Here is a 13,304-nt window from a genome sequence, read left to right as displayed (position 1 = left end):
CTGCTCCCTACACACCAGCATATGGGCACAGCTAATGGCAGAACAATGGATTTTCCCTTGACCCACCTCCAATGCCCCTTTCTATGTCAGCCAGTTGAGGAAAGCACAAACCCCACCTTTGTGAAGGGTCATAGTAGTTTGTGTTGGCAGGTGTCAGTAGGTGAGTCAATTTTACTCTTTACGGTTTTACTCTTAGGGTATTGGCACATGATAATGAAACACAGGACAAAATACTTTGGGAACTGAGGCACAGGACTACTGAGAAGAGGCTGAGGGAACTGGGCTTATTTAGTCTGGAGAAGAGAAGACTGAGGGGGGATTTGATAGCAGCCTTTAACTACCTGAAGGGGGGTTCGAAAGAGGATATCCTCAGTGGTGGCAGATGACAGAACAAGGAGCAATGGGCTCAAGTTGCAGCAAGGGAAGTTTAGGTTGGAGATTAGAAAGAACTTTCTCACTTGGAGGGTAGTAAAACACTGGAACAGGCTACCCAGGGAGGTCATGGCATCTCCATCCTTGGAGGTTTTTCAGACCCGGCTAGACAAAGCCTTGGCTGGGATGATCTAGTTGGTGTTGGCCTGCTTTGAGCAGGGGGTTGGACTAGATGACTCCTGAGGTCCCTTCCAACCCTAATTTTCTATGTTTCTAAGTATTATGGAATAATTTACTTCTCCACAATGAATTTACTCTGTAGTAAGGAGCAGACAGACAACCAGCTCCCTCAACCTGGCTGCCAGCAGTAAGTGCTATTACAGCACATGACCACTAGGTCCCATGGGAACGAGCTCACATTGACCAAATGGCTACCCAACTTAGGCAACCAAGCAGGGGATTTGGGGGACACAACTGGTACATAAGTGCAACTCACACTGGTGTATAGCTACTACTCTTTTCTGAAAAGGCTGTGCCCCATGTGTATGTGCCACCTATGCTGTGAAGTCAATTTACTCTGTAGCAAACTTGTCACATGGCTGCCCTGTCAATCCATGAATATAGCAAATGCTGCAGAAATGTGTTTCAGAACATTATGGAATCTGTAACAGAGGACAAGGCAAAGGGTTGAAGGAAAATACCCAAGCATTAGTTCAGAAACAGAAACACAAACTACAGGAATGCAGACACTGCCCCATAGATCAGATTAGTGGTCCGTCTATTCTGATTTCCTATCTCAGCCAGTGGCTGGTTCCAGAGACTGCTGAAGAAGGTACAATAAGCCTCCTAATAGAGGATTACGGACTATGTTGCCCCTGTGGGCAGGTTCTTAAATGTAAGGTTGGCAAAAGGGACTTAACAGTCAGCAGAACTGAATTTTAGATACACTCCTTAGCAGAACGGCATATCAAATCACTTTCATGCTCGTTGAAACTTGTCCAGAAACAATCAGTGAAAGTCGCCAGACTCGAACAGCCTTCAATAAGGTAACAGGGCAGCAGTCTGCACTGTAATTGGGGGTATTTATACATATTTTTCTTCTTTCAGTCTGACAGCTACTTTTAAAACTGTTTGTTAAAAATTAGAAGATTCTCAGCTTCCAGAGCATCCCATTGTTCTCCCCATTTTGTTGTTTAAGCTTAATTGTCCATGTACAAGCTGCACACGGAAAACTTTCTATAGCTGTGTCTAGCTGAGGCTGAGCTGCTTCCTGCAGTGTCAGTAGACAATTCAGTGGTACTAAGATTACAGCTGAGAGAAGGAGAACAAATCCTTTAATTGTATAAAATCATCAGATTAAGCCTTCCCCTCTACGTGGTTCATTCTGTTAACTGAGTAGTCTACTGCCCGGAAACAAAATGTTTACTAAATGCTAAGAACACAAAGTAGAGGGGAGTGGGGACGGATGGACGAGCTGGATACACCTTTTCTTTCTGTGTGTACACACTGCAGGAGTCATGGGAAACCTCATGGCCTCCAACCGAACAAAATACTACCTTACTCCCTCTTGAGGAATTGTCTCCAAATTCTGCTCCTGCTGGGATAAACGTTTTGGGAGGATAGGTCTACGAGGAGTTGTCTTAAAGCTGAGCTGCGGCGTTCCATTTCTCTTTGTGACCTGTTTTCCTTCTCAGCTGAGCTTCACAAATTCCCTATCAGCCTTTTAAAATGGCATCAAGCCTTCATTGTATCAATCTGTTGTGAACAACCAGGCCAATGGCCAAGAGCTAATAAGTTTTCTCCTGAACTAATTCTTCTAAACTCCAAAACGCGATTGGCTGGTCTGATTATAGGGATGTTTTACAACCAACTTCATTAACTTACGTTAGGATGCCATTCTACAATCCCTCTTGCACAGAGTAGCCCTGACTCAAACCAGCAGTCCCGCTGATTCATTGAACCCCCTACCTTGTCAGCACTTTTGTATGTAATTTTATTCCTGCATGTAATCCCATTCAAGTCAATAAGTGAAATTCTGACCCTGCTGAAGTCTATAGCAAAACCCACTCAGGAAGGTCCAAGATCTCAAATAAGCCTTCCTGTTATTCACATGCATATAGACAAGATGAATGCATCACCTCAATGGCACAACCCATATGTGCGAGGGATACTCAATTATGCAGAGTTAGACCGCAGAATTGGGCTGTTTAGAACCTAAAATGTTTGAAGTCCCACTCTTCGTTCCTCAGGTTCTGATCCACAGTCGAGGGCCAACGTAGCCAAAAGAAAAACATCACAAAAGAATGTCCGTCAAGCTTTTCTGCAAGGATGCTACAGACTTCGATAAAGTTAGTGCTAATCCAAGAAACAAAGGCTGGCCTGGATGAGAGACCCTGTAATTACGGTACCTGTACTCCAGCAGGGCACCCTAGGTGGTCTGCCATGCAGCTGAAAACAATAAAGTGGTCACACCTTTGTCATGGTTTTAAAGAAATGTAAACGATAATGAGAGAGGTAAAGTGCCTCATCTTGAGGCTGAGGGAGAAGGACAGTGACAGCAAATAATTTACTAGCACCTGTTGCTTAGGTGTCCAGTCAAAGCAAAGGAGTGTTTGGTTCCTTACCAGTTTGGTTAACAAGGAAGAGCCTGCTTAATTACAGTGGTGCGTTTGCAGCTGCTGAGTGAAACAAGTTCCTTCGGCCTTGTGATTTAGACCAACACGCTTCCAAAGCAGGCCAGCTTAAGGGCAAGGCTCTAACTCACCCTTACTGCAAACAGTCCCACGAAGCCCAAAAAGGTATTAGGATGAATCAAGGTAACCTGGGCATGTCTAGTTTGCTTTGCTAGCCCAGCAGCAGGAAGAAAGTGTATTGCAAGAACCATACATCATTTCTATCCCACCAGCAGATCATCCATGACAGCAGCTGTGTAAGGGGTCTCTCCATTTAAGACATTACACCAGTGGCACGGCACAAATCAGCCATGCAACTCCAGGGAATCTGGCTCCCTGGAATTTATTTTAGTGCTTTAAACAGATAAATTAAAATTAAATGCATCTTCTAGGTTGTCACTGAATAGGCAAGCTGCAAAGTAAATTGAACTTCGCATATGCTTTTATAGCACATAACAACTGTGACTGTCAACACAAGATCCTTTTCACTATCAATTCACCACGCATTCTGCAAGACCTTGGGCCGGCAATTATTTCATTTCCTTTCCTGCAAATGTAATTTCCACTTAGTTTGGTGGAATAAAAGGTAGACAAAAGGTAGTAGGAGTTGCTGTATTTTCTGATTAAGATTATCTGTTCAAAATAGTAGAAATCCATAGACTAGCACAATGCAAAGTTTCTCAGAAACTAACTCACCTCAACAAATTTTCTTTTGTATCCAAGTACTGATTCAAGAAAATGCAACAACATTGTTGATGTCAAATTAACTGTTAAGCAAATTTAATCAGAACGATGAAGAGCAAGTATGGATCATCTTTCTGTTAAGGATGCTTAAAAGCAAAACATTTGAAGGGGGGAAATGACAGCCAATTGGAGAGTTTATTTGCTTTTAAAACTCAATGGGAATTCAATAAAACTATAAAAGCAAAGAAAAAAAGCCTTTCATTAAGTAAAAATGATAAAAGCACCAACAAGAGAATGAAGTAAATACAAGTTCACAAAAATGGATTCGAATTGAATTTCCAGTTCATTTATTATGATTTAGCCCTTTGAACTAAGCAATGGAGACTTACCAGAATAGGTATTCTCTTTCTGCTGATGGAACAGGAAATCAGAGGTTTAATTAACCATGATTACAATATTCTTCTGACCTGATTTGTCTCACTGATTTCCTTTTCTTTACGTGACAAACTACCCAACGAACATCCTGGCAAAAGAACTAAAGCAAATCTGCAGACCAATTTCAAAAAGAGCTTTGCATTGTTATAAAACAAACTGATCCTCTACCGGATCTGTCTGAAATGTATATTTCTGAAGCAGGATTAACTCTTTGATGCTTAAATGGCACTTTGAAGCTTCACTCTGAAGTGCCAAAAGAATCCTTAGTCTGTTGTGCCAAAAAATTATCTGATTCAGCATTTTCTTTCAGCTTATAAATGGTGGGATTTCTGGATAGTTCAACACTTCCGTTTTCTTCTGGCAAATGTTATTTGGAGAGCTGAACCTGAGACTGTGAAAATGTGTGTTCCTTTTGGTCCACTAGGGGAAAAAAAAGCCACACAAGGTTTTACATCCATCAGATTTATTTGATACTACTGTCCGTCTCCTAAAATGAGGAAATAAATGTACACCTGTACCCTCTCTTAATGAGGTATGGGAAAAAAAATATCTGAAATGAAACATTTTGCCATTCCTCATAAACTCTCATCAACTCTTGGCAGCCAGAGTTCCTGAATTTTTGTCCTGTACAGCCACTGACTCTTGAGAAAGAAACTTCATAATGGAAAGTTTACCTCCAAACGGAACTGGGATAACTTCCATGGGGAGTCATACACCGTGCATTTAACTAAATCATATTAAGCTGCTTAAAAACATACCACCTGCTAAACGGGTTTGGCATTACTTACTGAAATACACCCTTGGAACTTGTGCTTCCTTTCATTTGATGAGACCCTTCACCTGAATCGGGTGCTTTGGAGCCAAATTTTGCCCCCAGGGGTTTCTTGTCCAATGCAGGTTGTGTTGTGCTGACTTCCGATCCTAACACGGGCATGGATTTCGATTCTGACGTGGCCAGGGCTCCCATGGGACCTAAAGCCCAAACAGAGTTTAGTCTTTTTTGTTATGCTTTTACAAATTGGCTTACTAAACTGAAAACTAAGACGACAAGTCACATCAATTCTTTTTAAAGACCATGGAATGAACTGAACTCGATTCCACTTAAATATAGCCCTTACCCCTAAACTATTACGAGAACCCAGCACCGTTCAGCCAAACCTAAGAGGTCTACGAGAACAATAGACCCCTGGGTGCATCTACATATGCATTAATGTTATTTGGCTTTACTGCACAAGAAATGAACTACCTGCATAAGCATAAGCAGGTAGTAAATCTACTGCACAGTGGACTAATTTACTGCGCAGTAAGTGCCTGCATGTGTAAACAGTGATGCTTTACTGGGCAGCAGATTAGTCTACTGTGCAGTAATATGGCCCCTGGCTGGCAACTGATTTCACTCATCTGAAAAATGTCTGCTGGTTCTTCTATTATAAATGGATATTTGACCAAAAATGTAATGCCATCACAGGCCCTTGTTCTTCAGAGGGAGTGAATTCAGAATGGCAGTCATAAATGACCATTGTCCTATTTCACATTCATTTATGCCTGGGGTATGCCTTAGCAGGGTGCATGGGGAGGCAAATCAGCCTAAGGACTTTATGCTGTCTGGGTTCCAGAAGAAAAGCTTTATAAGGGTGGGTGGAAAGTGCCCGGAGATGCTTATGCTGGAGAAAATGGGGATAGCAAAGTAAGGGGAAGTGTTAGGGCATAAACCTTTAAATTGCTTTATAACAAGCCATGTGGAACTTGACAGGATCATGAGGAAATCGAACCAACTTACTGCTGCTGTCTGGCTCAGTCGTCACCTTTCTGCGCCGCAAAATTCTCTCCAACTCAGTTTCGCTGCTGTCCTTCTCAAGGGATTTTAAGCTTCTTGAACTCGTGGATGTGTTCAGGGTTGTCTGTAGTGAAGACATAAATAGGTGATCATGTGGACATACCTCCCCTGCACCTAATAGTTTCCCTATCAGTAGAACAGGATAACAGTATTTACCTACCTTACAGGGTTGCAGTGGACTTTAATGGCCAAAAATTTAGCTCAGAGAGAGGCCTCAGGAGTGGAAAAAGTCTACATATATTTTGTGCATAGCTACAGATTGTAGCAGAAGAATGTAGCTGCAACTGCCCCTCTAGGAGAAAGATTGCAAAGGCCAACACTGCCCAAAAAGGAGGTGGTGCCGACATGGAACAAATTATATCTAGGTGAATTAGCATGTCCCCCGAGCAGTCTCCACGGAGCCCTGCCTCAAGCAAAAGATGCCATTTCCTGGTAGAAACCCAAGAGACAGGAGGTAGCAGTAGAAGCAGCAGCAATGGCCATCCCTTGGTGAAGCCGGTGGACTATTTGTAAAGTATTATACAAAAGCTCTGGATCATTAATGAAACAGGAGACAAAGTGGGCAAGACAGCTTGCTATAGATGCAGAAGTATCTGACTCCAAGCTCCTCTCTGGACTCTCACCAAAGGCTCCCCCAGTCCATCCTCATAAATGGGGCCCTGGTCACTCAGGCTGGAGAATTAAGGGTGGCCTGATGTTAAATTAGCCAAGGCACTCCTTTGTGTGTCAGGAGGGTATCTTAATCATGCTGGCCCAATGGGCCACCCAGGCTCAGTAGGAACTTTGACCTTTTTTTAGATTACTGAACATCACAAGGTGCAAGCAGATGAGTATCTTGCCTGTAACCTGTATTAGCTAAAAGCCCTAAAGCCACATTTCACTGAATGCTATAGTTTGTCTCTATCACTATGCTATTTAGTCTAGTTAAGGGCTGTCCAATCAATGGCCCATGAGCCATATGCACCTTAATTTTTAGTCTCCAGGCTCTGCCTGGATGTCAATGCCCACTGCTCCAGCTGCAGCAGAGGCTGTGATCTCTGGGCTCTCTCCTTCCCCCAGTAAGCAATGTGGTGCAGCATGGTGCAGTCTGCAGTACTGGAGAAGCCCATAGCCTGGGGCACCAGTGGGGTGCAGTGCAGTGGGGGAGTCCATGGCTGGGGAGTGGAAGGTAAGGCGGGGTGCCCATGCAGTACGTGGCCTGGGAGGCCTATGGCTCATAGTGCTGTAGCCTGCATGGCATGTGGCACCCACTGCTGTAGCCTGTGGGCACTGCAGCACCCGGCCTCTTGGAAGCTGGACAGTGCTGGTCTAGATGATGTTCATACACATGCGGCACACAGCTCCCTGGAAGTCGATGTGCATGTGCAAGCTGGTGTTACAGCAGGTTCATTCCATGCCCGTGCTGATCTCAAAACTCACGTCCACATTGAAAGCCAAAGTGTTTTCGTGGGCTATCAGGTGTCTTTTGAGAGCAGTACCAGATCTCAGATTAGATTTTTCTTTCATTATATACAGAATATGGACCACATTACTGCTTTATGCTGGGATGAGCACGTCATTATGCTTGCCCTTTGACTATGGAAAGGTCTTACTTCATAGCTTTCCTATGAAAACAAAGTCCTCTAAGGTACCTCCCTTGGAAATTTTAACATGCACAAAGCAAGTTCAGTATGGACCTCCAGTCTGGCAAGAGTTAAGCAGCATCCCAGTCAAATATCAAACCAATTGCAAAATTGCCCTACATGTTTAGAAAACAGCTCAACATTTGGGACGTGTACATTTACAGCCACCTTCTTCTGAGTCTCACTATTTTTCCGTGATCTTCAAATAGCCCGGCTCCTGGTAGTTCCAAAACTGACCTTAGAGACCCACGCAGCATGTTTTCAGCTGTGTTTCTTCTGAGTGATGAGTGAAGAGAAGCAAGATACAGTAACTGGCTGCCAATACGTGCTCTCTTGAACAGGGGGATCAGATGGCAAAAACAAGCAGAAGCTTATTAGTCGCAAAGGCAGAACCTCTTTCAGGATTCCATCAACTCAGCTCCGAGTTCAGAGTACTTGCTGTTTTGGGGGGTTTTTTACGTTAATATATTTTCTTCCATAGTCATTCTGAATTTAGCTGAGCAGGTGCACTATTAACAAATAGCATTCGTCAGAACCGTACTAATGACACACGCTTAAAAGTAAAGTGAGTAACCAAGTTGCTTTCCTTTAACTAGGCAATTTACAGGATATAAATGTGTTTTGTTTATAACAATTATATGGAGATCTGCGCGAAATGCATAATTAGCACAGTAACAACAAACATGAAGTGTTTGTTCACTTCCCACCCCCGTGTTTGTCATCTGACTGTGCATAATGAATAGTCTCAAGAACAAACTGGAATTTAGTTTCATATGGCAGTGCTCATACTCTCAACAGCTTAGAGATTCAAAAGCAATGAGGTAGGAACCGGTAGTACAGTGATGAAGTCCTTCTCCTAAGCAGAGCCCTGAATGACTTTGATCATGAAGGAATGAGTCCCCTGCAATCAAAAGAAACAACCATTCTGCACTCAGCAATAGCTCCCTCACAGCTGTGAACACAGCCTCCTTACAGACAATGCCAGCAAGGACAGCAGGGCATCCTCTACTCACGTTGAAAAGGAGGCACTGAATCTTCAACACAGAGCTAAAGAATGACTTTAACCAAATACAGACAGAACCACTTTCAGTTCACTGTTCCCCCAAAACCCAACATTGCCACCCTACAATTGCAACCCTGAAATTGGCCAAGCCCAAGGTGCACTTTGGGTATAGGAACACAAAACCGCCTGGATTAGATGCATAATCAGCCATGCCAAAGCCAGTGCTCTTAGCTATCATGCTCTGTTTTAAAATAATAAACACAGAGAGGACCTCTATCATCTCAGCAGCAATATAGCCAGCAGGAGTGTTTTGGCTTATTTCCACAAAATACTACAGCATATTTAAATACAGGTTGTTTATATCCTAGCACTGATTATTAGGAACTTCAACCTTAAAAATGCATGTGATAGCATTAGTACATTGCGACTGAAATCTTGGCCCCCTTAAAGCCAATGCCCCTATGCTTTGGCTTCAACAGAGACAGGATTTCAGCTTACAGATGTGCCAAAATGATGCTTCAACTTTTAACTGTCAGGACCAGAAAAGCGAGGTAGCAGAAGCTAGGAATATTTTAGTATTAGTTTATGCAAAGAGAAGCAGCTATCGAACATGAACAAGGTGGAGTACAAGTACATTACAAAACAACAGTACATTGAACACGTGTTGTTAAGGTTGAACAGAATACCAAGCATACGCACTTTATTCAGCATATAAGGTAGTTGTAAGGATTTAGATATTTCTCTCTATATGGATGTAGCTACATAGATTGGACATATACAAATACAGGTAAAAAGACAGGAGTTATAGCTCTTTATTTGTGTATCTAAGTCTGCATACATAGATTTATCTATTATATGCATATTCAGAGGTCAAGAGTAGGAGTCAAAGCAATATCTCTGTTGCTATATAAATTTACATATATTTATGTAAGTAAATAGACAGAAAAACAATAGTCCTCCTTCTTCATTTCTTTCTCTGTTATACATATATATTCAGAGGTCAAGAGAGGGAGTCAGAAAAATCTCTTTGCAGCTCTATATATACTTAGCCATCCATCCTTCTAAGAAGGTCCTGTCATGCCAGAGGCTGATAAAACAATGGAGTGCAAATACTATGCTTTCTTACCAGTATCCCCTTTAGTTCTTTCACTGCACTGTCAGAAGCCTTTGGTGTTTCTGGCTGTAATTAAACACAAAACATGCCTGTAATCAATCTGATTCTGAAAACAGTGACTATGGAAACCCTTTCATATATAAAGACAAATTCCATACAAGGCAGCAATGGGTTTATTATATGGGAGCTATGTAGCTGTATTAAGCTCCCAACTCAACCCCAAATATATAGTTGATTATTTAAAATAACAGGATTTCTGAAAAACTTATCCTGCTTGGAAAACTATATTAATTATGCATTAACAATAAAATTAAGTAGTAAGGGTTTCAGTAAGCATATTTTAGTAAAGTTGAAAGCTGATGTTTTGCCATAAAACACAAAGTAATAAAAACATAGTAGGGACATGGAGTTCAAACAGTCTTTTTTGTGTGCGTCTGTTATTGGTTTCTCCGCAAAGGCAAAACAGAGCCCCTTTTTGGTACAGTAAGTGGCAGAGCAAAACCTCTTCTTTATTGTTACAATGAGAAGCCTCTCTCATACATAAATGTACAATATCAATCTCAGGTCTGGGCCCACGCATTAGTATATGGCAAAAGGAAGAGTCTGTTTCAGTTTGAAACCTTGACAAAGGCTAGAGAGGCTTACACAGCTGGGCCAAGGTAAAGGATTGTGTTCCGTTCACACTTATGTTGGTATAAGCAAGAGTTAGTATTAGATTGAGGGTGCGAAGTCAGAGCCCAATGAGGCAGCATGAATTCATCCTGCCCCCTGAAAAGCATCGACAAATTCTGCTTAAGAGAGGCCCAATCTCAACCAGTGCTACTTTTTTGTATTTCGGTATAGTCTGCTCTACAATTACAGAGCTTCCCCGATGTGGCTTGCTCCCAGAAATACACTGGCTCTGCTCTGCAGGGCCAAGGAGGGAGATGACTGGTGAAGGACCATAAACCAACCACTCCGCCTGAGTGCACTGCATGCTTGTGCCCAGGAAGAACTTTTCTCAGTTAGCAAACTCCTTGAACTCAAAACTACTTGCGCACAATAATCCCAAGAATTAAAAACTCATGAAGAAAACCTGAAACAAAAATGCCTAATGTTTTGAAAAGTTGCCTTCATTGCATTTTTCTTCCACTTCCTGAGCCATCCAGTTTCCCTTGAGTCTTATATCAAGCTCTTCAAGCTCTTTTCTACAACCATGAGGACAAGAAGTGTGCATGGGGGGAGAAGAGGGCTTAGAGCGATCTGAGATTCTCACGTAACCACATGAATGCTGGAGCTGAAGCTTTAAGAAAAACTATCATCTGCCATGAAAATCAAAATAAATACATAGAAACTGGAAACATGGTAGGCGAGGGGAGCTCAAACTACAACTCTTGGGCCAGGTCTGACCTGCAGAGCTGTGTCATTGACCTGTGGGGCTCCCCACGGGTCCATTAATTCGACGGCAAGGGAGGGGTGGTATTGTTAATCACTGCAGTCTCAATGTTAATTAACACAGTCCCCAGCATTAATGCTGCCACTGTTTCCTCACTGTCAAATTTTTGGACCCACAGGGAGCTCCATGGAGATGACATGACCCTGCATGTTGGATCACACCAGCACATGGGGTCACCCCCACAGCCAGATCCAGCACACGGGGCTAGGCTAGCATGCACCTGCAGATGGACTCTGCTGGATCAGGCCAGCGGACCAACCCTGCAAGGAGGTTCTGGACCATGAACTGACCCCATGCGACTCATCCGTGTGGGGTGCTGGAGAAATTAAGCAGCATTATGCTAGACACTTACCGCACCCTAATGGGAAAAGATTGGCTTTTTGATTTGAAAAATGGAAAAAGATTCTCATCTTAATAATTAACACTGAAAACCACAGCATCCTGTTGATCTTTCTTTGCATAGAGGCTAACTGCAAATTCTTTTTACTGCAAACCGGAAATGACATCATACTGGGGATGTGATTATTTTTCCCCCCCTCATGCCACATGCACAGGGTGTGGAAGACCAGTCCAGCAGTCTGTGCTCATTAAGGATCAGGTCTCTCAACCTTCCCTTAACACAACCCAATCACATTCCTATTCACTTTTCCTTTTTTCCCTGTTTCATAATAGTTAAGTTTGTGGAGGTGCTCATTTTAAAAGGGGGTCTTCTTACAGTCTTGCGCCGTATGAAACAAAAGGTGACTGCAAGATGACCTCCCAAATACCACGAAGATGCCGAGAATCTGAAGAGTGTTCCCAAAACCTCAACAAAAATCATTAAAAGGCTGGAGGAATGACAGGGTGACAAATCACAACATTTATTGCTGGACTAAATAAGGCCTTTACCTGAAAAAAAAAAAATCAGCTAGCCATGTCAGGTTGCCTCACTTCAAACATATTAAAGATGACCTGATTTTCAAAGGGCAGATCCCATGGAAGTGTCAAGTTGGAGACCCACAGAGGAGATCACTTTTCAAAACTGGCTTAAATATACATGCGTGCGTGTGTGAGTGCGTGTATGCATGTGCATGTATGCACTCATGTGCATGCAGAGAGCAGATTAGATAGACACTTGGTGTGGATAGTTTAGCAGGGATGATTCTGCCCTATGCAGGGAGTGCTAGGGCCCCAGGCAAATGTTACACTTACGACACAACTAACCAGTTAACCAGTAAACCGGCCAGATGTTCAGGAGATAAGTGGTGCAATAAAACAGGAAATCAGCAATGGTTTCCATCCTGGCTTAAACTGAATGTATGGCAGAGTGGACCACATCAGGGTTTGCAACTAGCCCCATGCAGTCCCCCGCAGCTGACAATGAGCTGACTGTCACCATGATTGGGAATGCACTAGGCAATGCCGGTGCAGTCCCAATCCTACCCAGGATTGGCTGACCATCAGTTGGCTGAGACCGTACTGGGGCTTGAATCCCAATGTGGCCCATGCCAGTGGATGGCAGATCAGGAACCCCTGGCTGGAACCCTGCAGAGGTCCCGATCCTGCCTGGGACCAGCTAGCTGATCATCACTTGGCCGGGCAAGAGCAGATTGGGACTGCCCTGGGGCTGTCCTGATACTGTGGACAATCAGCTGATTGGGACTCGAGCCCCAGGGCAGTCCTGACCTGCCAATAATCAGGTGGTTGTTGGGCACCTGACTTTCAAGTTGTCAGTGCAAGGGAAGCCCAGTGCACTGGCAATATGGTGCAATATGGTGTAACTGGGATCTGGATCCTCAATCCCACAAATGTTCCTCCTGCCATGCACGTGCCTTCAAATGAAAATCAGGGGCCTAAATTACCCCTTCCAGCCCTGCTTTCCTATGGATCTGGCTGTGGAGGATGGCTTAACATTTTAGGCTATGGACAAACATATTTTTAACTGCTTTAGAAGAAGAGGAAGAGCTCTTCTTGGAGCATGCAGCAGCTGTTACACAGATTCTGTAGCAATACAGGTTAGTTAAATCCCTGTAACTTTAACTCTGGGTGAAACAGGTCTTTGTTTCAATGCTTTTGCTACTCTTGCAGAGCTAGGGAGTGCATGGGTGTAACAGTTACCTCATGAGAGCTTATATCAGCAAAGGGATGTAA

General features: G+C 43.2%; 1 protein-coding gene across 4 annotated transcripts in view; it reads right to left on the bottom strand.

Annotated features, from left to right (window-relative positions):
• Positions 1-13,304, bottom strand: part of SHTN1 (shootin 1) — a 106,076-nt gene that overhangs the window by 6,051 nt on the left and 86,721 nt on the right. For all 4 annotated transcript variants that reach the window (XM_006020550.3, XM_025200183.1, XM_006020548.3 and 1 more), the window contains 3 exons: positions 9,752-9,805; positions 5,944-6,064; positions 4,952-5,135 (listed from right to left, as the gene is read on the bottom strand). In XM_006020550.3, the coding sequence (XP_006020612.1) occupies positions 4,952-5,135; positions 5,944-6,064; positions 9,752-9,805 (359 nt within the window). The remainder of the gene's footprint in view (positions 1-4,951; positions 5,136-5,943; positions 6,065-9,751; positions 9,806-13,304) is intronic.

Source organism: Alligator sinensis, unplaced genomic scaffold, assembly GCF_000455745.1.
Source record: "Alligator sinensis unplaced genomic scaffold, ASM45574v1 scaffold527_1, whole genome shotgun sequence".
NCBI lineage: Eukaryota > Metazoa > Chordata > Crocodylia > Alligatoridae > Alligator > Alligator sinensis.
Note: the sequence above shows the minus strand (reverse complement) of the source record. Positions and strands in the feature narration are given on the sequence as shown.